Raw genomic sequence first — 24,747 nt, forward strand, 5'->3', positions numbered from 1 at the left:
AGCTACCTAACCCCTGACAATACCAAGCCACAGACAATGCTGACCACTCTGGGTTACCATTACCTCTCTCGGGCTTACTTCAAGGCTGTTCTGCTCAATAAGGTAGGACAATGCTGTTCTGGTGTACTTGATCCCATGTGCATTTCTGGTTTGTCATAACGGCATCCACTGGCAAGTGCTAGTCCCCCAATCTGTATGCCATCCTGGGCTGTGAGTGTCTGGTAGCAATGGTGTGCGGCCTGGCACACTTCATATTTTTGTGGATGGGTGAGGGAGGTGAAAGCTAGCAGTCCTCAGCATTTAGTTAGTCCCCTGAGTCTGGTGATCTTCATATTCCTTTTTGTTCCACTGTGTGGAGAGTGTTTTTGAATGGAGCCAGAGTTTGATGCCAACCGCCTCCCTCACAAAGAGTTATTTTTTTTTAAAAAAGGGCCTGGCACCCCACTGTCTTTGATTGGGCTGGCATGATGTGCTACAGATGGGTTAGTTTGGCTGATAGTTGTTACATACATGTGATCAGTCCTATATTATGGTTATTTGCAGACAGATTGGGTAACTAACGTGAGGGCTTTCTTATGAATTTGATCTACATGGTAGGTCAGTCTGAATGAAAACTATTTGAGTAGAATCAGGTGTAGGCTCCATATTCCACTTAATGTAGGTTTACCCTAGAAAACTATACATTTTTGGAAAGAACAAATTCTAATAAATTCAGAATAGGCACAACTGTCTTTCTACTCCAAATTACCAAGTTGCAATGCTTTCCTAAAATCGTTTCAAAGCTTTCACAGCTTCTTATCTCCCACATATCATTAAGTACATATCATAAAACACCCTTAATATGAATGCCAGGGGCCAACTAAACAGTTTGATACCCAATGTGCAAAGGTTTACATAAGTATGTGGCTTTTTCGGGGCCCCAAAATAAAAATACCCCCATATAAATGGATCATTTCTTTTTCCAGTGAGATTCCTAGAATTAGGTTACTCTTGTGGAGGGTTATCATTCTAGTAGGTCACCTCGGCATGATAACAATCTTTTAAAGATCATCATGGGATAGAGTATTACAAGTGGTCAAGAGGTCAACATAAGCACATATATACGGCTCATGAATGTCTGACAGGGCGTTTTCTGCCTACAGTACTTTCTTCATGGTGCAATTTTTTCTACCTTGTGGGTTTTATGCTGCATTATTTTATAGACACTGATGTGTATAGAAACCAGGTTCTCTGCTATGGTCTAACAGGTATCTTCCATTTGTGGTGCATTTCACTTCTAGGAGGTCTGAATTTTACAGCTGTCAAATGGTATGCCTCTAAATAGTTTTGTGTAATTCTAGGAGCTGGTTCCCATAGTGTGTCAGGCACTGTCCACCTCTAACCACATGGAGATGAGATGGTCAGGTTGGGGTCACACTCATTGTGTGTGTGTTTCTTTTTGTTGATTAATAGAATTAAGCTTCCTTTTTTGTGGGGTATTTTGTAAAATAATGGGAGGGAATAAAAATAATGATAAAAAAATGCCTCAGGGTCTAAAGGTAAAAGACCTGAAAGACCGGGCTATAGCTCTGTAGCAAAGCACCAGTCAGAGCCTGTGTCAAAAAGCCTCACTGTTTCTTCATTTGATGCTTCAGCCAATGTGACACCTACTAAAACATTTGCGCAGGCAGTAGCCGCCGGCAGCAGCCCAAGCCAAGTCATCACTGGGGCAAAGCAGCCGACACGGAAACATCAGGGGGCCGAATTACTAAAGTGCGATAAAATTTATAATTAGCGTGCGATTCACCATAGTATTATCGTGTGCGTTAAGTGGCCATTTTCGCATGCAGAATTTTTCGCGCTAGTTTTAACGCATGCGTTAATTCTTGTGCTGAAACGAATACGATCGCATGATTCACAAACACTTAGGCGTGCTAAATATCGCATTGGTCTATGCGAAAATTAACACCTACTACAGGCAGGTGAAAAATTATAGAAAAGTACAGTAAATGAGCTTTTGGCAATAAAATATTGACTTACAGTGTTATTTATTCAAGTATGTGTCTTTTTACTAAATTTTATTAAAGTCTTGGCATGTATGGAATTTCGCTACTAATATACAGTACTATAGCGGTAAATATTTAGTCGCGATAATATACAGTACTATATTGGTAAATATTTAGTTGCGATAATATACAGTACTATAGCGGTAAATATTTAGTCGCACAAAATACATTACTATGTATATTTTGGCGATTTTTTTTGTTGTGACTTTGTAATCTCGCAATTTGCGGACATTTTGTAGCGATTTTGTAATCTCGTGACATGTGCGACTTGGGGCCATTTTGTGTCATTGAGCCTGCAGTCACACTACAGAGAGGATCATGCCTGGGGTTTCTTATCTGCTACCAGGGGAGAGGCGCTATATTATCACCATGCTCCTGCGCTCAGGATATGACGACCCGCCGCTGGGGCCCTTAGGGGTCCATGAGAGGAAGAGGGCGATCCTGCGCGAGCTTAGAGAAGGTTTGCTCACCGGGTTTGCCCTTGATGTGGACCTCCGCCAGCTCCAGCGCCCTATGGTCTGACCTGAAGCGCAGGAATTCACACCTGGTGCTGAAATAGCGGCAGGTAATTATTGTACTTTATTAAGCTTTTCCAGTATACGTTCACTAAAAGATTTAGCAAGTAATTTGAACTAAAGGTACAAATGTAAGGGATGACGAAAGTAACATAGTAACATAGTAAGTTGGGTTGAAAAAAGACATACGTCCATCACGTTTAACCATAATGCCAGTGAGGAACTGAAACGTTGGTCACAATTAACCTCTGAATATTATTTCACATCTTCGTTACTCCTTGTGAAAATCTTGTGTGTGCCGTCACCCCATGCCTGTCTAGATTTTGTTTTGCCACAGGCACCCAGGTATTATTGTTCCTTATGGTGTGCAGCTTCTCAGCACTTCCTATTGTGTGTGTATATATATATATATATATATATATATATATATATATATATATATATATTATATTATATATTATATTATATATATATATATATGTTTTCCAACTGAGCCGCACTCCAAAAGCTTAAAACTTAGCTTTTATTAAAGCGTCATTAAAAAGAAATGCAATGGCCATTCAAAGCAGTATAACAATTACACTTATCAGTCTGTTATGCCACATCTACGCGACGTTTCGAGGGTCTCTCACCCCCTTTCTCAAGCGTACCTCGTGGCTAAGCATAATCAATCGTTCGTACAATCTGTTACTTCCTTGTATAGCTGAATGCAGGAAGTGACGTGACGGGTCGCCATGGAGACAGAATACACAATGTATTCGATATACACGGAAGCCGGCACATCAGTTCTGCATATCACACAGATAATAAGAACTTATCAATGTAAGGAACTGTCAAAATACCAAATAGTAGTACCTAGACACACGTTATTAAAATAAAGCTTGGCAAAAACGATATATTAGAGGCTGGGCATAGAATCTAAATGCTACTTAATCATTCATTATTGGCCTAAACACTCTTATAAAGAAATAATAATAAGAAGAATAAAGAATGAAACAATGAAACATTGGAAATATAGAAATGTTACAAAAATATTACAAAAATAAATGTAAATCAAAATCCCTATTTAACCCATTTGGGGCCAGTGTATTTAAACGGTGAATCCATTCTACTTCAGTTTTTTTAAGAAGTTTAACCCGATCTCCACCTCTCCTAGGAACAGGGACATGTTGTATGACCCGATACCTTGTATGTATGTATGTATGTATGTATGTATGTATGTATGTATGTATGTATGTATGTATGTATGTAAATATGTATATGTATAATATATTACACAAAATAACATCTTGCAATACTATCTCACAGAACTTCAGCTGGCGCCTCGTCCCCAGGCACAACCCCAGGCCCTCCAGGCTCCTGTGGCCCACCAGGCTCCACCGGCCCCACAAGCAGAGGCCCCCGAGGCCCGACCTCCACCGGCCCCCGAGGCCTGACCTCAAGCGTCCCCACCACCGGCCCCAGAGGCCCCACCACCGGCCCCAGAACCAGCGGTCCCCGAGGCTGAAGAGGCCCCCGAGGCCGAATACGCCCCCGAGGCCCCGGACACTCCTCCAGTTTCCCCACAGGCCCTTGAGTTCTCCCCCCAGGCCCCGGACTCCCCCCAGGCCAAGCGCTGGGCGTCAGGTTCTCCTGCGCACGAGGGACCATCAGTGCAGGAGGACGTGGCCAACATCAAGGCCGAGCTGGCCCAGTGGACGAATTAAAGAGGGACATTAGAGAACTCAAGGGCAGCAAGCCCTAAGTTTTATTTTCCCTATTTTTTCCCCTTTATTTGTTATAAGTTTTTATTTTTCTACTTTTGAATTGAGTAATGTCTAATTATTTTTCCTTCCTTGATATGGTATTTTACTTTCATGTAGTTTCCCCTACACTCTTACATTTATCAGTAACAGCATCAATATGCTATATGGGTTAAATGTTTGCAAATATTCTGGCAACAATTTTGTCATTTTGTTGAATAGTAAAACTTGCGTTAATTAGTACGTAGCGTAATCCAATGTTTTGTTGCCAGAATGATTGCAATATTATATTTGTTCCCGTTTAATAGAGTATATTAGAATAGAATAAAATATTTGCCATTTATTCTGTGTCTAAAATCTCCCACTTAATTTAAGCCACTTTAGCAAACGGACCCCTAAGTATTTGCCTAAATATTCTTAAATGCCCCCCCCCCCCCATTTTATTATCTCTAGCACTTTTTTTTCTTACTTAGATTTTTATTGGTTTTTGGTTTTTTTTTTCCCCAAATAAACATTTATACAGCACCTCTCTAGCACTCTGTGCTCTCCCAGGGCAAAATGTCGCCAGTTTTATGCTGCCGATTGTCGCTTGCGTAATGGCGCGACAATTAGCACATGCGATAAATAGCGTGCATGCGAAAAATACAGCGCACGCTATTTATCGCGACAAAAATATCGCATGAAATAACGCGCGTAAAATATCGCAAGTATGCTTATAGTGAATCATGCGAAAAGTCGCGAAAATTAAGACGCGATAAAATTTTTACCACACGCTATAAATAGCGCATGTTTTATCGCATTTTAGTGAATCGGCCCCCAGGTCTGATGTCTAATGTCAAGAGTCCATGGCATTGAGGCTTATATAAAAGCTGCAACTGAAGTAGTGGGCCCCTCTACAATAATGGCAGCCAGCAAAATGTATGGGAAAGCCATAATCTTTGCCCGTACACTAGCTGCAGTGCCCCCTTTCCTACAAGATCCATTATTGCGCCCCAACCTGCAAGCCCTTGGGGAAATAAAATCAAATATTTCTAAAATCCCCTTGGGATGCAAAGAGAGCAGGCTGAAAAATGTCCTCTCTTCTAAACTGCTTCTTTCTCGGGGTCAAGATAATATTGAGGGGTCCTTCAGGTTTCTGTTTGAGGGGGTGTTGTATACATTTTTTTTACAACACAGAGAAAGTGAGGTGCTTCCTTTGCAAGGAGATTGGGCACACTCACCAGAGTTGCCCTAAAAGGCAAAATAAGACCACGGCGTATAATTGAACCCCCTGCACCTCATGTGCATCAGCTTGCCCTGCTAGGACCATCTCAGTAGGCCCTTTAAAGGGGACACCTACTTCACTGGAGAACTTCAAGGTGGTTGTTACACAACCTACCTTTACAACTTCCAAACTACCCCCTTCTTCACTGAAGTCTGCAGCCTGCCCCACAACTGCAGCAAAGAAGAGGGATAATATTTTCACCACATCCCCAAGTGGCACAGCTGTTCCTGCCACACATCAACCTACTCCTGTGGGTGTGGGGGTGCTCAAGATTGGAACACCTGCTGTGGTAGGTATGGTGAGTGGCCCTTACTCTTTAGGTAAGGAAAAGAAGAGGAAATTTAAGACCAACCACCTGGCACCTGAGGAATGGGCATCAGTAGTCAATGACGAAGCACCCCCAATCCAAGGGCAAAAAGAGCAGCGAAACAACTGGTCCTCATGTAGTGTCATTGTCTAGCCCAACTTTCAGACTCAGTCAACCAGTGTCAGATCATACACTATCAACTCCAGATTCAGTTAAAATAATGAAATGAATGGTCTGGAGAGCCTGGAGCAGAAGAACATGGGTCTCTCCACAGAGTCAGGGGTGCAGCACCTGCCTCCAACACATTTAGAGGTTCTACACATGGAATATAAAGGGACACCCAGTGAAACACTTACAGGGTGGATAGTCAATGTCCCTGAGGTCCTGAGTTTTGGAGACTGCAGCCATACTTGGTTTTCAGTGCCTCGGGGCATTCCATTCCTGGAGGAGGAGAATATTGGGATAACCCAAATACTGGAATCTGCAGCTAAAACTGCATGGGAGGATGGTGAGGCTGGCATAGTGAACATGAAGGAGGATAGCATGGCAGACTCTGAAAAAAGCAACCCTGTGAGATCTGCTGTTCATGTGGAAGTCTCTCCTCCTTTAACTTCCACTGACCCCAATGTTATCACCATCCAGGATGCTCAGGGGGCAGTAGAAAGGACAGAGGCTGACTATCAAGCTCCCCCTGTTGTAGAGGAGCTGATTCCATCTGCTGCCCCAGACACCTCTGAAGGTGTTGCAGGTGAAATTTAAAGAGCATGTGAACCATTGAAGGGTGTTTCTGATCCCACTCCTGTAACATCCTGTGCAGATATCCTCAATGCTCAAGTGGAGGAGAGACATTATCAACCCCTCAGCCAAGAAGAGCCCATGGATGAGGATAATACTGAAGAGGAGGATGAAACAAGTGTGGCAAATCCTTCTGCCCACTCAAAACGTTTCTTGAGAACACTCTTGGTTGTAAATTGGAGAAGAAGTTGCATATGGCTTTGGAGAAGTGGCCTGATTTGCCTTTAATAATCCATTCTGTGAGACATTATATAGGGGTCATAAAAGAGGCCACGAACTATGAAACAGCAGAACATCTCCATATCATTAAGTTCCACAGAAAGTGTTTGTCTCACCAGGCCTCTGTGAGGGCTAAAGCACTTCCTAATCACAAAAATGGCCTTGAGTATAAGCACACTTAATACAAATGGCAAATCGGGAGCCTTTTCCACATGTTTCAGGTACTCTCCTTTCTTAACCAAGGAAGTTTTCTTCAAGAGACCCATACCACTCCAGAGCTTGAAGCAACCCCCTCACATGGACTTCAAGAATAGCACGTACAAATGTGTATGCCCCAAGTACGGACCAGAGAGACTTTCTTTGAAAGTTTGTCAACATACATTAAGACAATTGACTCAGATGAAGCCTTGATTATGGTCAGGGTGATTTCAGTTATACCCTGGATGCTTGAGACTGCAATGTGCCCCAGAAAAGGGACTCATCAGAGTCAGCACTGCGGGGACTCATTGCCTGCTTCTCCTTGGTTGACATCTGGAGAGAGCAGCACCCAGGCACAAATACTTTCACCTATGGGAGTGAAAGATGATCATGTTTCTCAGTCCCGGAATGATAGGATATATATATCGAGCCATCTCATGTCACAAGCCAGGTGCAGTGCCTTTAGGTTGGCCTCATTCTCATACCACAACTGTGCCTCTGTGATAGTGGCAGATGCAGCATCTCTGCCCAAAGCTGCTTATTTGCACTTTAATAACAGCTTACTAGAGGACGAGGAGTCAGTCAGGAAAACATGGATGGAATGGAGGGATGAATTTGCCAAAGTCAGTCAGTGGCGGAATGTAGGCAAGGTTCACTTAAAACTCTTGTGTCAAGAGTATACCAAGGGTGTGAGCAGGCAGCTCAATGAGGAGATTGAGGCATTGAATGGGGAGGTGCTTGATATTGAGCAAAAGCTGTTCAAACCCTACATAGAAAAGAAGGAGACTTTTAACAACATTTAACAACAACAGGCTCGTGGTGCCTATGTACGAAGCCACATGTGGTTACTATGCAACTTAGATTGTGGCTCGCGCTTCTTCTATGCTATTGAGAAGAAGAAGGGAAACTGAAAACAAATCACATGCCTCCTTGAAGAGGACTGCACCCCTCTTGAGGATCCAGAGGCTATCCGGGACAGAGCTCGGTCCTTCTATCAAAACCTTTTTTCTCTGGATCCCATCTCTCCAGACGCCTGCAAGGAGCTATGGGATAGGCTTCCAGTGGTCAGCAAGATGAGAAGAGAGAGAGGTTGGGAAATTTATCACTCTAGATGAGCTCTCCCAAGCACTCCATTTAACGCCCCACAATAATGATTTCCAAAAGGGTCCTAACTGAGGCCCTTGCCTTGGTGCATGTTCAAGGGAAAGACATTCTAACTGAGTCGTTACTTTACAATCCGTCTTTACAGGCCAGGATGTTACTTTGGAATGCCCCACCTCCAGCCATAATAATAGGATCTAAGACTAAGAATCATGATACCATTGTGACTGGATCATTCCTTCTTACACCTGTCGATTTCAGCCAACACCTAACTGAATAAATTCAATGGAATCATTGTGATTGGATGTCTGTGACTGTACTATCCTCAAGGGTTTAAATGCCGGGGAATTCCCTACCAGTCATTTGAAGTGAAGAACCACTCAGATGAGTGGTGAAATGTTTGCAAGAAAAACTCAGAAAATTACAGTTGTTTTAGACTTAATTCTACTAGATACTGAGTACCAAAGACCCATCAATCCCCTCAGGCTCCTCCTTCCACCAACCTGTGCCAGTTGGAGATTTTACCTTGACACACTTTTGTGACGTGTCTAGAAAGCTACTGTACTCTCTCATGCTCCACACTGTACACTTCCTTGCCTTCATCTTCTGCTATGATACCATCTGGAGGTGGGTGCTTAACGAGGGCTAGTCCTTTATTCCAGCTTGTTGCCCAAACCCACTGGAGACCTAAGGTGGAGAGTGCTCTATGGTGCACTGAGCACAGGAAAGTACTTGGCTCATTTTACAGACTCCCCAACTGCTTGTCCATTCTGTGGCAATGAGGAGTTCCTGTTTCATATTTACTTTTCATGTGCCAGACTGCAACCTCTTTTAGCTCTTTTGAGGAAACTCCACCTGCAGTTCTGGTTACACTTTTCCACTCATGTTTTGATTTTTGGACACCTAGTTTTCCATGACAATTGAGAAATTTGGCCAGAGTAAGAGCTATTTCCAGCATCAGAAGGTTGAGAATCTTTAATGAAAGATTCACATTAATGGATAATTTGTCTGATCAACAAATTGTTGCAATGTTTCCCTTGAGCCATATGGCAATATGATGATATTAAACCCATGATGGCAAGAAGTTATGCTATGCCTGGGATGTGTAAGCTGCTATCATTCGTATACTTTCTTGCTAATGGAAGCTTCCAACCTCACAAGTCATGGGAATTAGCCAACCAACATTTTCCCAAATGATTCCGCTAATGCTTTAACCAATTCTTAAACAAACACTTATTTGTTTTTTTACTTTAAAAAAATTTTTTAACTAATAAAGAAAACATTGTAGATGTTTACATTCAAACATTTTAATTACATCTGTCAACAAATACACACCACAAATAAATGACTGTCACGCACGGTATCCCAAACCCAGCCAAGATCTCACTCTTCTGCCTAGAATAGCCACCTTCCACTTCGGGAGGAGCCCTCCACCAGGTACTGTTACAATCACAAATTAAGCATCACTATTTTTTTTGCTGAAAAAGTACCCCCCCCAACTCAAGGGGCACCCTTTTTACATGAGCTGAGGAAGGAGCATTAAACAAAGAAGAAGAGTTTTGTTTAGGGATATCTAAAGGTTTGGGTTCATTGGAGTTAACATTTGTGTTTTGCACCAGTCTTAACAAGGAATTATTTAGTTGTTATTAAAAAAGGTGTTGCTCAGACAGTTTTGATCCATAATTATCTGATTTTGTTGTGTAATAAGTTGATTTTGATTTAGAAGAAGCAAAACATTTTTTCTGCTGTATCATGTATTGTTAGAATAAAGCCTTGTTTAATTTGTTGAATTTTTTTGTTTGTTTTTTTACAATCCTTGATAAAAAGTGTGGAAGTCAGATGATGAAATGTTTGTTCAAGGGAATCTGTGACATTAGGAATGACTGTCGAGCATGTTGCATTTCCATAACTTGGGGTTCCTCTGGCTCAACATTCTTTTGTTATAGGATTCATAATCAATGTTACTCTATAACCGTATTACAATAGATTAAATGCTTGTCCACTACAAAAATAGATTGTCTATTGTCTACTAAAAAAATAGAAAGGCTCATTCTAACATGCATACAGCATGAAATAACAGTATTAACCCTCAAAAGATTTACACAAACATTTTTAGATGTGCATCTATTAACTGTGGGAACTGCAATAGATTTGTAAAGTTTTAAAATTCAATACATAAACTATGTGAAAATTCAAAATAATTTCAACAAATATGTAAGATAGTTATGTTAAACTTCATTGATTTTTTTTTACCCCCATTCATGATTTTTTAGTTTGTTTTTTTTAGGAAGTTCAAGGAAATCATTATCTACTGAAGACTGAAAATGGCTTTTTAAATTTTTTAAAAGATTCTTTTTCACTTCACAAATAAAAACATATAATGTCAACATTTGTTGAGGTGTTCTAGGTTGTTTGTCCTCAGACTCCTGTGTGTTGGTTGCCCCTAAATAGTAAGTGACCAACAGGAATTCAAGCTAGTTTATGCTAGTGCTAGAAGTGTATTTACCAATGGGTTAAAGTTAGAGTTCAGCATTTGAAAAATCCACTTCTAAAAATCCCATAGAAATTAATATAAAGTGTGTAGTTTTTTTCTGTGGTGAGCTCTAATCTCACATTTTGATCAATCTGCCCTATAATGTAACAGAAAATCCTTTACCTGTTGCATCAGTATCATAATATCCTTCCATGGCAGTTATTGTGTCTGGACCAAGTATAGTTGATATTCCTTCTTCATAGTCCCTGTGGTCTAATTCTGTTGGTGGTCCTCCTCCAAGACCCCTCTGATAATTTTTATGGGCAGATTTTCTTTTTACTTGTCTGTAAAAAGATTACAAATATCTTATTGTGACCTTTGAAGATATACAATGAAAAGCTATAGTTAGTTAAAATTTAGAAGCTATAATTTTGTTTGTTTTTTTCCATTCAAATGTTTGGAACTATAGCACCACTAATATACATATTTCCATACATGAAAATATTACTAAATTACATGTTAAAAACATGTAAATCTAATAATATATAGTAGTAATTATGTTAACACAAAACATGCAGACTTTTGTCAATTTCATGAAATAGATTGATATAGCATATATCAGGGATCCCCAACCTTTTATACTAGTGAGCCACATTCAAATGGAATAAGTGTCGGGGAGCAACACAACCATGAAAAAGGTTCTTGGTGGTGCCAATAAGAGCTATAATTGGCTATTTAATAGCCCCCATGAAGACTGGCAGCCTACAGAAGGTTCTGTTTAACATTGTTCTGGGTTTTTGTGCAACCAAAACTTGCCTCCAAGCCAGGAATTCAAAAATAAGAGCCTTCTTTGAGGCCACAGGGAGCAACATCCAAGGGGTTGGGGAGCAACATGTTGCTCAACACTGGCATATATACTAACATATATATGTTAGTATATATACTAACATATATACTAACAAGTATAAATGTTAGAATTTAAAGTAACATTAATGAAAAATGTACCTGACAACACAATGTTGAAGATTGGATACTAATAAAAAGGTTTTAATCTAGTTGCTATGGTTCATGTACCATAGCAACAACACAGTACTTTGACTTATCTATGACAAAATGTTAAGGAGCTGAAATTTATTGAAATATTTGCTGATTACAAAATGAAGGGGTTAATGTAAATATATAAAATATAAAACATTCTAGAACAGAAGCAATGTTACCACAAAAGAAACATAACCCTTTCGTTCATAAAATAATTGTGTGTTTATATTATGGAAATTTTGATATTTTTTTTTTTTCATTTTTAGACATTTAGAAGCCCATATCTTGTTACAGAATTGGAATTGCACAAAAATCTACCATATTTTGAAAGAATAGGTTGTCCTGAAAAAAATTATATATTGTTTTCCTGGGTAAACTAAAAGTCCCCCTGAGGAAAGGCCCCTAAAGTGAAACAGTGCAAAATATTTAAAAACTGTCTGGCAATACAAGTTCCACTTTGACCAAAATGGCTGGCAGTAAAGAAGTTAAGGGTAGCTGCCTGCATCCCCAGTATAATCCAATAGGTAACAAAATATCAATAAGGCGTTTAAGTATAACAGCAGTAAATGTATCAACCAAAATGTTATATAGTTACAATGTATATAGCTACAGTCTAAGTCAGGAGGACTATTAATAAGTAGGTATAATGCATAAAACAGGTGACAGTTGTTTACAGAAAGCAGGGAATAAAAATATTGGAAGTTTTGGTAGTAGCAGTTCCGACCTGATATAATTAGAATATGTAAAATATCTCAATTGTAGAATCACAAAAAACAAATTTTTGTGCCAGGGAAGTTACGCTAAAGAAAACTCATGAACATATTTTCACACCATCAAAATATCGCTGATGAAAGAACGCCAACGTCCTTTGTTGATACAGAAAATGCGCATTTTGATGAATGTGTGTATTCATTACAAAATCACATTTGATGTAGTTGCAAGCAAGAGACATGGCGAGGATTCCTGAAGCAAAAATTTGTAGATAAGTAAATCCGTCCCAATATGTGCAAAATAGTAGTTTATATAGGTGGAGGGTGATTATTTTTTTGTTTGGGTAGGCTAAGGTTGGATGAAACCTTTAACTACCAGAGGATTTACGACCTTAGTGCACTTTTATTGTCAGAAAATAGAAAACTGGAAATTCTTAAAACTAGGCTGACCATGTAATTTAGCAGCCCCCTTTTAATTACATCATATAGTGCCGACTCAGTGGGGCTCATTTGTAAACACTGGCCGGATTTCACCTGGACAGTAACCCATAGCAACCAATCAGTGGTAAGATTTTTCCAGCTAGCTGCAGGCTGAACACTGAAAGTAATCTTTGTTAGTTGTCCCAGGTGCAAATTTGCTTAGATGGTAATCCATGTCACTTTCAGTTTCACAGCATTCAGCTTGTATATGGCTGGGTGAAAATGCAATTGCAATCTGTGTATTTATATAGAATTTAGCAGCCAAGTATATATCATACAGGGCCTGCTTACTGTATCTTTTTTCTTTGTATGTCGGCGCAAGATATAGGTTTACTATATTCATATATTTAGGTTTAGCACCCCTTGACTATATCATATACATGAACAATGTTAGCCTTCCATTTTTTAGTTTTTTTTTTTTTTAATTTATCTGGGATCATAAAGCAGTCCACCATATAACATTTAAAGGAGAAGGAAAGGCTAATAAAGAGTTAATTTCAAGCTGCAGGCATACTTTGAGTTCTCTCAACAGTGCCCTTAAGTCTCCTCATATTTCTCCTGTTAAGATAATCAGAAGCCTCATAGGAAAAAAAAATGCTGAGCTCTGTAAAGAAAATTCCCATAATGCCTCGCTCCTGCATCAAGACCAATACCCCTGTACATGCACAGTTTGTAAGACTATTAGGAAGCTTCCTGCTGTATGGCTCAGATCACACATTCCTAACGGGGGGAGGGAGTTCTTAGCATTCTTGAGAGAGGGGGGAGCAGGAGAGAGCTGCGCAGACTCTGGCACAGGAACAAAAAAAGAGACAAGAAATATTGTTTATTTTGACAGAGGGTTCAGTGCAGTGTTTCTGTGAGTGCTTATGGCTGTATTTACATAGACCTTTCTCATAAAGCTTACTTAGTTTTTACCTTTCCTTCTCCTTTAATAATCATCTAGCAACCCCTTAGGATTACATCATTCGGACCTTCTCAGTGTGATATATTCAGTTTGTTGCAATACTAATTTCAGTTAAGCAGTTCTTTTTGTCAGGTACTGCTTGTCTTGTAATTATTTGACACCTTTTACCTTTCATTGCGTTGATAGGAAGATATACATTTCTGTTTTTATGATAGTAAATTGGCAAGTTATGCATATAAATGGGTCTGTTATTATGCATATTATGGATCCTGCAAAGTTAGGTTACCCTTAATAGAGGTATAAGGTAGCATAGTATAGCAGCTAACACATTAGAGGCTACATCTAAGGTAAAGCTAATGCATAGATGGTAAATTGTAAAAGTTATTATCTAACTAGCAGGAACTAAAGGTGGCCATACAAGGGCCGATTGTAGCTGGCGATATTGGTCCCTTAGACCAATTCGGCAGCTTATCGGCCCGTGTAGGGGCACAAACGACGGGCCTGCCCGACCAATACCTGGCCTGAAATCGGCCAGATATGGATCAGGCAGGTTAAAAAATTTAGTCGGAGTGGGGACTGCATAAACGAGGCAATGTGGTCCCCACTCCGGGTAAATTTTTTAACGTGCCCGAACCTACTGCGCCCATTTCCGTTTTTATTTGATCATTTCGCCCTAGGGCCAAACAAATGAATTAGCCTAAATTTACCCAATATCGCCCAACTGTAGGTGGTTTACACCAATAATGGTAATTTGTTTGACATCAGGTAGGGAAGCTGATGATACTAAATTTTGACAATCTAACTTCGATGCAGGATGCTGCCATTTTGCAGAGCAATTTGACAAAATTAGAAAACTGGGCAGCAAAATATAAAATAAGGTTCAATGTTGAAAAGTGCAAAATTATGCACTTTGGTAGAAATATTTTTAATGCGAGTTACACACTAAATGGTAGTGTCTTGAGGGGGATTCCTTAATTGAGAAGGATCTGGAGATTTTTGTAGATAACAAGTTGTCTAATTCCAGGCAATGTCATTCAGCGGTTACTAATGCAAATAAAGTGCTGTCTTGCATAAAAAGGCCATAGACTCAAGGGATGAAAACAATTTTGCCTCTTTATAGGTCTCTGGAAAAGTCTCACCTTGTGTATGCAGTGCAGTTTTGGCCTTGAGTCCTTAAAAAGGATATTAATGAGCTGGAGAGAGTGCAGATATGTGCAGCTGAGCTGCAAAAGGGGATGGAAGATTTACAGTAAACTATGATGTTAGACTGTCATGGTTGGGGTTTTTTTCTCTGGAAAGGGACATGATTGCTCTTTACAAGTACTTTAGAGGGGATTATAGACAGATAGGGGATGTTCTTTGAAGGCAGTGCAGAAATAAAGACTGAAAATGAGAATCTGCAGACTGTAAACTTTACCTAAGAACCAACTCTGAACCTTTGCTTCGGCCTGCGCACTCTACTGAGACAGTGTTGGGCAGAGTTACAAACGATCTTCAGGTTGCCAAAGCCAAAGGTCACTTTTTTGGCTGCACTTGATATGGTTGACTACTCCCTCCCGATGCAAATACTGCATTCGATTGGTCTCCGTAGTCAGGCTGCATCCTGGATCTCTTCTTACCTCTCTAACTGTTCATTCACTGTCTCCTATGCTAACAAAACCTCATCTCCAGTTCCTCTTAAGGGGGGGGGTACAACAAGGCTCTGTACTTGGGCTCTACATGCTGTCTTTTGGAGATCTAAACCATTCATTTGGCTTTAAATATCATCTGTATGCTGATGATATCCAAATTTGTCGGCCCCTTCGTTAACAATTGAAACTGAGAGTCAAATCTCTAACTGCCTCCTGGCTATCTCTAATTGGATGAACCAACTCCACCTCAAACTGAACGTAACAAAAACTGAACTAATGATCTTTCCGCCTAAGCCTTGTCCTACCCCCCCTTTTCTATCTCTATTGATGGCACCCTCATCAACCCTGTCGATTCGGCGCGTTGTTTAGGGGTGATCTTTGACTCCAGTCTCTCCTTCTCTGACCACATTAACACCACTGTCAAAACCTGTCACTTTTTCTTACGCAATATTGCCAAAATCCATCTCTTTCTTTCTACTACAACAGCTAGGCTGCTCATGCATGCTCTCATCCTATCCAAACTTGACTACTGTAACCGTAACCTGCTAGTAACCGGCCTCCCTAACTCCCGTCTTTCCCCCCTACAGTCTATATTAAATACTGCTGCCAGAATTCTCCTCCTCTCATCCAGGAGAGTTCTGGCCCTTCCCCTGCTAAAGTCCTTATTGTGGCTTCCTATTAAACATAGAATATCTTACAAACTCCTTCTCTTAACCTTCAAAGCCCTCCATTCCTCTGCTCCTCACTACATCTCTTCTCTTGTGTCTCCGTACATTCCTGGTCGACTTCGTTCCTCGCAGAGCAATCGTTTGGTTGCGCCCCCCACTACTACTGCTATTTCTCACCTTAAACCTTTCTGCCTTGCTGCCCCGTACATTTGGAATTTCCTCCGGAGAGAATCCTCCCTCAGTCTTTTTAAAACTGAACTTAAAGACTACCTTTTGGAGCACTCACCCAGCAGCTGACCTGGGAACTAGCACTTATATTGTAGTGTCACCCACTGTGACCTAGAGCACTTATATTTGCCTATTTGTGTCTGTAAGTTACCCTCCCATATAGATTGTAAGCTCTACGGGGCAGGGACTTCCATCCTCTTGTGTCTTTGACTCTTAACTTATTGTAACTGTATTTATCTTGTATCTATCTGTATTTATTGTTATACTTTGTATTTATCTATTATCTTAATAACCCCCTGCTTGTATTACTGTATTCTACTGTACAGCGCTGTGTAAATAAGTAGCGCTTTATAAATAAAGATATACATACATACAACCCTTCATGGTTCAATGACAAATAATTGCCAGTCATATTCCATGTTACTTACCTAGTGATAAAAGCTGGATGCAAGAGTACACCACTATGGAGACCAGTCTGCGTAGGGTATCTTTGTATCTGCTGGAGATACAAAGTATGCACTTGGGAGCATATGCACGCAATTCCCTGTCCCCCCCCACCATTGAAACACTCACTTATGACGGGTAAGTTCTGTATAAAGGGACATAAAATCCCCCAGTGTCCCCTATAAAAAGATAACCCAAGGCAGGTGAGGTAGGAGATAAAGGTATATAAATATACTATATATGCAAGAATAGCAAGCCTAGTATAACATCTTACAAAATTACAAGGACCAGACATGATAGTGCTGACTAGCTAAGCCCCTACATGCACTTTGTAATTTGCACAGCTGTACCCACAGAGCACACAGAAAGTTGTAAAAGGGGTATCATATACTTTTTAGATAAGGTATGTCATCTTCTATAAAAGACTGAAACCTTCATGGTCTCATTGGAGGCTGTTAGTGACATTTCATTTGTTGTTCTGTGTTGCGGATAACTTCCACAAGACTCTGTGTTTGTTTGTTTGTTTGATTAATAAATAAATAAATAATTTCATATACTGAGAACCTTGTCTCAGATTCTTGTTGTATAGTAAGGTTCTGGTAGGTTAAAATTACCAACACCCCCCGTTCTCAAGGGGATGCTAGAAACACAGCAGAGACCCGGTGCTTTCCCATTCAGAGAAAGTCCAGTAACCTTCTCTGGATATTAATGATAAATTCTTGAACCAGTCTAGGGAACTTCCCCTCAGAAGAAACACTTTATTAAGACCCTTCCATCTTCCAAGACGAGTGAGGACATGCGCTTCAAGTTCACTGAAATTCTTTGAGACAGAGCACTCCATAAGCTTGCAGAATGCATAGGAGGCATTGGTGATGCACCCTGTCAAATGCTTTCTCTTGATCTAGAGAGAATGGCAAGGGATAGACCAGCCCTCTAAGCAAAATGTAAATCTGAGACCAGAAAACAATATTATAGTATGTGCTGAGCAATGAGACTAGCCACCAGTTCTTAAGATGGAGATTGGGGGATTACAAAGGCACAAGGCCCTGTTCCACATAGCCTCCAGATCCGCAGTGCGTGTGCTGTCCACTCCAAGGAGGCATGTGGTTTTTTGGGGGGGGTTCCCCTTCTTATTCTCCAAAGCATAGAAGAAATGAACCATGATCCATATCACAGAGTAACTGCATATGGCTTTGGACAAAGGCACCAAAAGCATGAAAAGAACAGAAGGGTAGTACTTAGTTTCAATGCAAGGGTTTAAAAGCCAGGGAATTCCCTACCACTCATTTAAACTGAAGAAGCCAGATGAGTGGTGAAATGTTTTCAAGAAAAGTCCAGTTGCTTTAGCCTTAATTCTGCTAGATACTGTATATCATAACCTGGATGAATGAGAATCTTCATAGACAGCCAAACATCTGCTCCTAGATAGCCTGGAAAAGGGGTAAATATGGGTCTCCCACAGAGTCAGGGGTGTAGCATCTGCCTCCAATACATTTGCAGCTTTTACCCCTGGACCAATAATACTACCTGCTTGCATGGTGGGTAATCAATATCCATTGATTGCAGAGAGCCTCTTTCTTTTCTATGTATTTGCACTGCAGGGCTTTGTCCTAAGAGCCCAACAGACTTTATTCAAGATGAAGCACCTCCTCATTTCATGCCTCAATCTCTGCATTGCACTGCCTTTAGCCCCCACAGAGGCCTGGTGAGACAAACACTTTTTGTTGAACTTAATTATATGGAGATATTCTGCTGTTCCATTGTTCTTGGCCTCTTATGTGACCCTGATCTCACAGAACAGATAATTAAAAGCAAATCATGCCACTTTTACAGAGCCATATGCAGCTTCTTCTTCACCAAGGGTGCTCTCAAGAAACTTTTTAAGTTCCTCAGCAGGAATGAGAGGGGGAGCTTGAAAGGCAGTATAGTCAACCTCTGCCATTTCTACAACCTCCTGAGCATCCTGGATGGCAATAACATTGGGGTCAGTGGAAGGTCAGGGAGGAAAGATCTCCACATGGATAGCAGACCTCACAGGGCTGCCTTGCAATGCTTTGCTACACCCCTGACTCTGTGGGAGACCCATATTTACCCCTTTTCCAGGCTATCTAGGAGCAGATGTCTATAAAGATTCTCATTCATCCAGGTTATGATATACAGTATCTAGCAGAATTAAGGTTAACAACTGGACTTTTCTTGAAAACATTTCACCACTTATCTGGCTTCTTCAGTTTAAATGAGTGGTAGGAAATTCCCTGACTTTTAAACCCTTGCATTGAAACTAAGTACTACCCTCGGGGGTTTAAATGCCAGGGAATTCCCTACCATTCATTTAAACTGAAGAATCCACTCGGATAAGTGGTGAAACATTTTTAAGAAGACTCAGAAAAGTCCAGATACAGTAGATGTTTGCCTGCTCTTTCCTAAGGTTTCCTCAAGTACCAGCTGGCTAGGCTTAAATTCCTTTTTTTTCATGTCACCTGAAGAGAAAGGGTCACTCGCTGCTCCCACCTCAACATCTGTTGCAATCTCAGGCACACCCACAGTGTGTGACGTGCACAGCAGTGCATGTCACGGATTTTTTTGTATGCAGTGTGACAAATAAGCGTTATGACATAAGGAGATATATAAACTGCAATACTAAGTCAGTTGTATACCTGCTTACCTGCACAAGATGTTTAAAGCAATACGTTGGCTGTACCACCAGACCACTTAAGGAGAAGGCTAGGGAACATTTAAACTTAATAAAATCAAGAAGTGAAACAACAACAGTCTCTAGGCACTTTAGTGAGTGCAGTAATGGTAATGTAGGGTATGTGAAACTGCAGGGAATTGAAAAAGTGACCGCAGGACCTAGAGGGGGCGATATACAATCGAAATGGTTACTGGCAGAGGTGAAGTGGATTTATAAACTGTGCACAAGGCAACTTCAAGGGCTGAATTTAACATTTGATATAAGCCGTTACTTTTGAAAGCAATTCATAGTTTGATTAATATGCTGCAACAATGTATTTATCTAAAGGATTGTAATTGTAATGGTATGTAGTTTCTTTTTTAACTGATTATCTGAAAAGTTCAGGATATAAAGCTGTGTGAACAATTAACTACCTAATAGGCACATCTAATTAGTTCATGGAATATGTATATGTTTGTAACAGAAGCCATTGGATATGGTAATTTTATGGGCATATATTTCCTATGTGTAAGAAATGGAGAGAAGTCTCTGAGGAAGTGCACTGTCATGAAACACGCAAGACCTCAAGCTGTGTTTTTTAGATGTGCAAATAGAGGTTGATCGATTTTAATACCAACTGTTGCAGCTTTTTATGTTGACCCGGAGTGCACTGCCAATGTGTGAAGTTTTGTGAGGAGGTAGGATCTCCCTACATTCATTCTGTGTCCTAGCCATTTGTGCTCAAGTTTTGAGTTCAATGCTTCTGTGAGAATTGAGTTTAAAAAGGAGAAGAGAGGAGAAAGAGGATTGGAATATATTGTGAAAATGCTTCTATTAGGATTGTTCCAGCTGACAGCCGATATGATCTTGTCTCTGCAAGATTATTATATTTGAGGTGTATATGTGGTTTAATTTGTTAAGAAGAAAACTTTAACTGATTTTGTTAAAAAAACTTGAACAACATCGTAACCATGAACTTTTAAAGGGTGTCAATGAGACTTCTCATTATGAAATGGAAGATGGCGGTTTCAAAACAGCAGTTCCAGTGGCAGTTCCTGAAGCAAGAGGTTCTGATGAAAGGTGTCCTGGTGTTGCCATGGCAGAGGTTCCAGCACCAGCTCCAGTTCCAGCCCAGAGGGAGGAGTCTGCTATTTTGGAAGACATGGAGGAGTCCTCACTTTGGGGTTTATAAACTGAGGAGTCTGCACCTGCCACCAAAGACTGGGCAGAGCGAGAGAGGAGGGGGGTGAACTTGCAGAGGATTTGCAGTACTGTCTGGGTGAACCCCTTGAATTTCTTCCAGCATCAAAGCCAAAGAAACAGCATACGCACACAGGCGGATTTTCCATAAGGCTAGGGGAGGCTAAGCCTCCCCAAACCTGCTTGGCACATTAAAAAAAAAAAACAAAAACAAAAAACCTTACTCCGTTTCTGCACTGTCCTGGAAATCTGTTCTTGCAAGCCCGTTTTGCTGTGCTCCGATTGGATCTTTCATCTTGTGGATTCTCCAATCAGAGCACAGCTTTCTTGACAGACAGTAAAATTGACCAATCAGAGCACAGATGCACACAGGGATCGGGAGATTTTACAAACTGGAAGCAGTGCAGAAATGAAGACTGAAAAGAAGAATCTGCAGGCTGTAAACTTTACTTAAGAACCAACTCTCAACTTTTGCTGCAGTTTTCATCCCACAGGTACTATACAGTTCTAAAGAATCACAAGCTGACATTAAATTGTTTTTTGCCTGACCTGACATCTATAATAATTTATAATCTATCCCCTACCCTAAGAGATGGAGGGTACGTTAACTCTTTCCCTCTGAAAAAGCTCATTGTGTGTTTATATATTTGTTGTTGTTTTTTGCACTTGCTATTTTTTTTTTTTTTGTCATTGTTTTGTTCATTGATAGTAAGTTACAGTGGGGCCAATGTTGTGTTTCCGTGCCGATGTTATAGTGCCAGGGCCTGAATATCTACCGTCCGTACCCACTGTGTTTCACTGTATATAATGTGCTGGTTTTGTAAATACGGACTGCGTCTCACTGTATATAATGGGGAGTCAGTACCCACTGCCTTTCTTGCTATAAAACTAACATAAACACATCTAAAAGGGGAGGTTTACTTTTAAGTTAACCTTTAGCATGTTATAAAATGGCCTATTCCTAGCAACTTTGCAATTGGTCTTCCTAATTCATTTTTTTGAATAATTTGCCTTTCTCTTCTGCCTCTTTCCAGATTTCAAATGGGGGCCAAAAAATATTGCTCTGTGAGGCTACAATTTTATTAGTATTATAATTTTGTATTACTTATTTTTCCAAGTAGGCCCCTTAACTATTCATAACTCTCCCATCTCTTGTTTAAACCACTACTTGGTTGCTAGGGTAAATAAGACCCTAGCAACCAGATAGCTGCTGAAATACCAAATGGAGAGCTGCTGAACAAAAAGCTAAATAACTGAAAAACCATTAAAAATAAAAGTGAATTCGAATGCGAACTACCCCTTTAAGCTAACTGATCACAAACACAAATGTTTGCAGATCCCCTAACAGAAGTGCACGTATGAATACTTTTACATCCTAAGCATTTTAGGGTAAAAAAAAAGCACCCCCACCCGCACTTTTGTACAGTATCCCTGGGAGTCAGTGGGAACGGCAAGAGGTAATTGGGAGGTTAACTTTTTATGCCAGCAGCGAATCCACTAAGTCTCACATTAGCTGTAGGTCAGTCTGTGTATGGGCCATCTTTAGCCTCCCCAAACAAAAAAGTCACCCTCCGCCTATGCATACGCAGTCACCAGTGGTCAAGCAAGAGGAAGAAATCCTATGCCAATATTGCTAAAGCAGCTGTTGCAATACTGCCTGAGAAAGCAGAGACCACGTCTCTGCTGTTCAAAAACATCTCCAGTGATTCTTCACAGGGAGAAGAAATCCCAGCAAGACGGGCTTCCCCATGCTCAGATTTTTTGGCTTCTGTGCCAAATTTGTCAGAAGTTCTGGGTTTTTATCCTTCAGGGAGCAGCATGGACACTAAGTCCCAATTAAGAACTTTCTTTTTATCTCACCATGGCTGTTTTAAAAGGTCTTTCTTTTAATGTCCTCAGTATTCAGAGCCATCTGTGAAGAGTGACTGTTTTTAATTTTTTAGCGACTTTTAGTGTTTTATTCCTGCAAGGATGTGCCATTCCATACATGGGCAACTATTATTAATTACAACTATTTATATTTTAATGGGCGACTATTATGAATTATGCTGCGTGGTCTGGATCTAATGTGAACAGGTATGGGGGTGCTGTTTCAGGGGAGGTTAAGATACAGAGTGTGCAAGAAATTTTACCAGGAATGGCTTTGTTTGTATCTGTTTTTATCGCTGGTGTTTTATGGAATTTTTTAAATGTGTATGTTTCACCAGAGCCAAAAGAATGTATTGAACTGTTTGAAATGTTATATGTTTTTATGGCAATTCTTTTAAAAATATTATGAGTGATTTTAAGTATAAAGATATTTTTATGTGTTTATACCAAGATGGAATACCAAAATACCATGGAAAAGAGAATCACTTGGAAAAGCAATACTTATTATTCCAGACTTGATTATTTTTTTTATATACAAATCTTTTACACCTTTGAAAGCTGTATGTTTTAATATATTAAGTCCGGCCGAGCAAAAGGTGGGAAGGGGTTTCTGGAAACTAAATGCCACCTTGCTCAAAGATGAGAATATTTATGATGATTTTAACACTGGTTTTTAAAGCAGGAAAATGTGCACAACACTGATATTTTCAACATGGTGGGAAATTGTTAAAGAAAGAATTAAGCTCTATTTTATAAAGCTTGGGGTACAGAATGCAAAAGGAAAAAGTTTTATGAAAATTTAAACACCCAGTTGCAAACCCTCTATACGTTTAAATATATCAGTTGTGATGTTGAGAAAGAAATTTCTATTTTTAAACAAAGTATTACAAATTCTCTGGAGAAGAAAGCAAAAAATATTTTTAAGACCAGAGTCCAGCATGTTGAAGAAAATGAGAAATGTACCAGGTGCTCATAACGATATTACTGTTTTAAATCATGATGGACGTACGTCTTTTTTCAACCTAACTTAGTATGTCACTATGATTTGGCAAACTGCCTTAATGATTTTTATCACAAAGAAAGAGCTATTTGACACTATACAGAGTTTTAAAAGAAAAAAAGTTTCCTAAGCAAATGGGATACCCATTGAGTTTTATGTGCGGTTTTGGGATATTTTAACAGATGATCTTTCATGTCCTTTTAACAAGTGTTTTTTTGTTAAAAGCTGCCACCCTCCTGGAAAAAAAGGGGTAATTTCTCTTTTTCCTAAGGAAGGCGACAAGACCGACCGAAAACTGAAGGCCTATTACCTTACTTAACATTGATTATAAAATCCTTGCCAAAGTGTTTGCAAATAGATTAACCCTTTAAGTGCAACAGGACATAGGTACTTTTATACACAGGACGTAGATTCTAAGTGCCACAGGATGTAGATTCTATGTCCTGCTGCACTTCCGGGTTTGGGAGCGGAGGAGCGGCTTTTCAAGCCGCTCCTTTGCTCCCTGCTCGTTCCCTAGCCCCTAGCCAACGTGCAGAGGCGAGAAACGAGTGGCCCCTGGGGCGCTATCCCCCTCCCTCTGAAGACTCACGATGGCAGGGAGAAGCTGCAGCTCGGCTCCTGGGTCCTCCTCCCACCTCCAAAGGATCTGTGTGACTGCTTGTCCCAGGTAAGTGTTAAAAAACACACATACACACACACACATAATGCACTAATACACACTTATACTCACACTTTACACACAAACACATACATTTTGGGGGGTTTCACACATTCACAGCACTCACACAAAACACATTTTACCTAGTGTACACACACACTTACACACTTATGTAATTTTGTAATTTTTTTTTATCGCATCACATAGTAACAAAGTAACATTGTAAGTTGGGTTGAAAAAAGACATACGTCCATCAAGTTCAACCATAATGCCTATATATAACCTGCCTAACTACTAGTTGATCCAGAGGAAGGCAAAAAAAAACATCTGAAGCCTCTCTAATTTGCCGCAGAGGGGAAAAAATTCCTTCCTGACTCCAAGATGGCAATCGGACCAGTCCCTGGATCAACTAGTACTAAGAGCTATCTCCCATAACCCTGTATTCCTTCACTTGCTAAGAATCCATCCAGCCCCTTCTTAAAGTTATATAATGTATCAGCCAGCACGACTGATTCGGGGAGGGAATTCCACAACTTCACAGCTCTCACTGTAAAAAATCCTTTCCGAATATTTAAATGGAACCT

General features: G+C 40.2%; 1 protein-coding gene across 1 annotated transcript in view; it reads right to left on the minus strand.

The window, feature by feature from the left end:
• txlnb (taxilin beta) overlaps positions 1-24,747 on the minus strand; it is a 135,758-nt gene that overhangs the window by 105,274 nt on the left and 5,737 nt on the right. The window contains exon 2 of the mRNA XM_018094300.2: positions 10,843-11,003. Within this exon, the coding sequence (XP_017949789.1) occupies positions 10,843-10,860 (18 nt within the window). The 5' untranslated portion in view covers positions 10,861-11,003. The remainder of the gene's footprint in view (positions 1-10,842; positions 11,004-24,747) is intronic.

Source organism: Xenopus tropicalis, chromosome 5 (assembly GCF_000004195.4).
Source record: "Xenopus tropicalis strain Nigerian chromosome 5, UCB_Xtro_10.0, whole genome shotgun sequence".
Taxonomy (NCBI): domain Eukaryota; kingdom Metazoa; phylum Chordata; class Amphibia; order Anura; family Pipidae; genus Xenopus; species Xenopus tropicalis.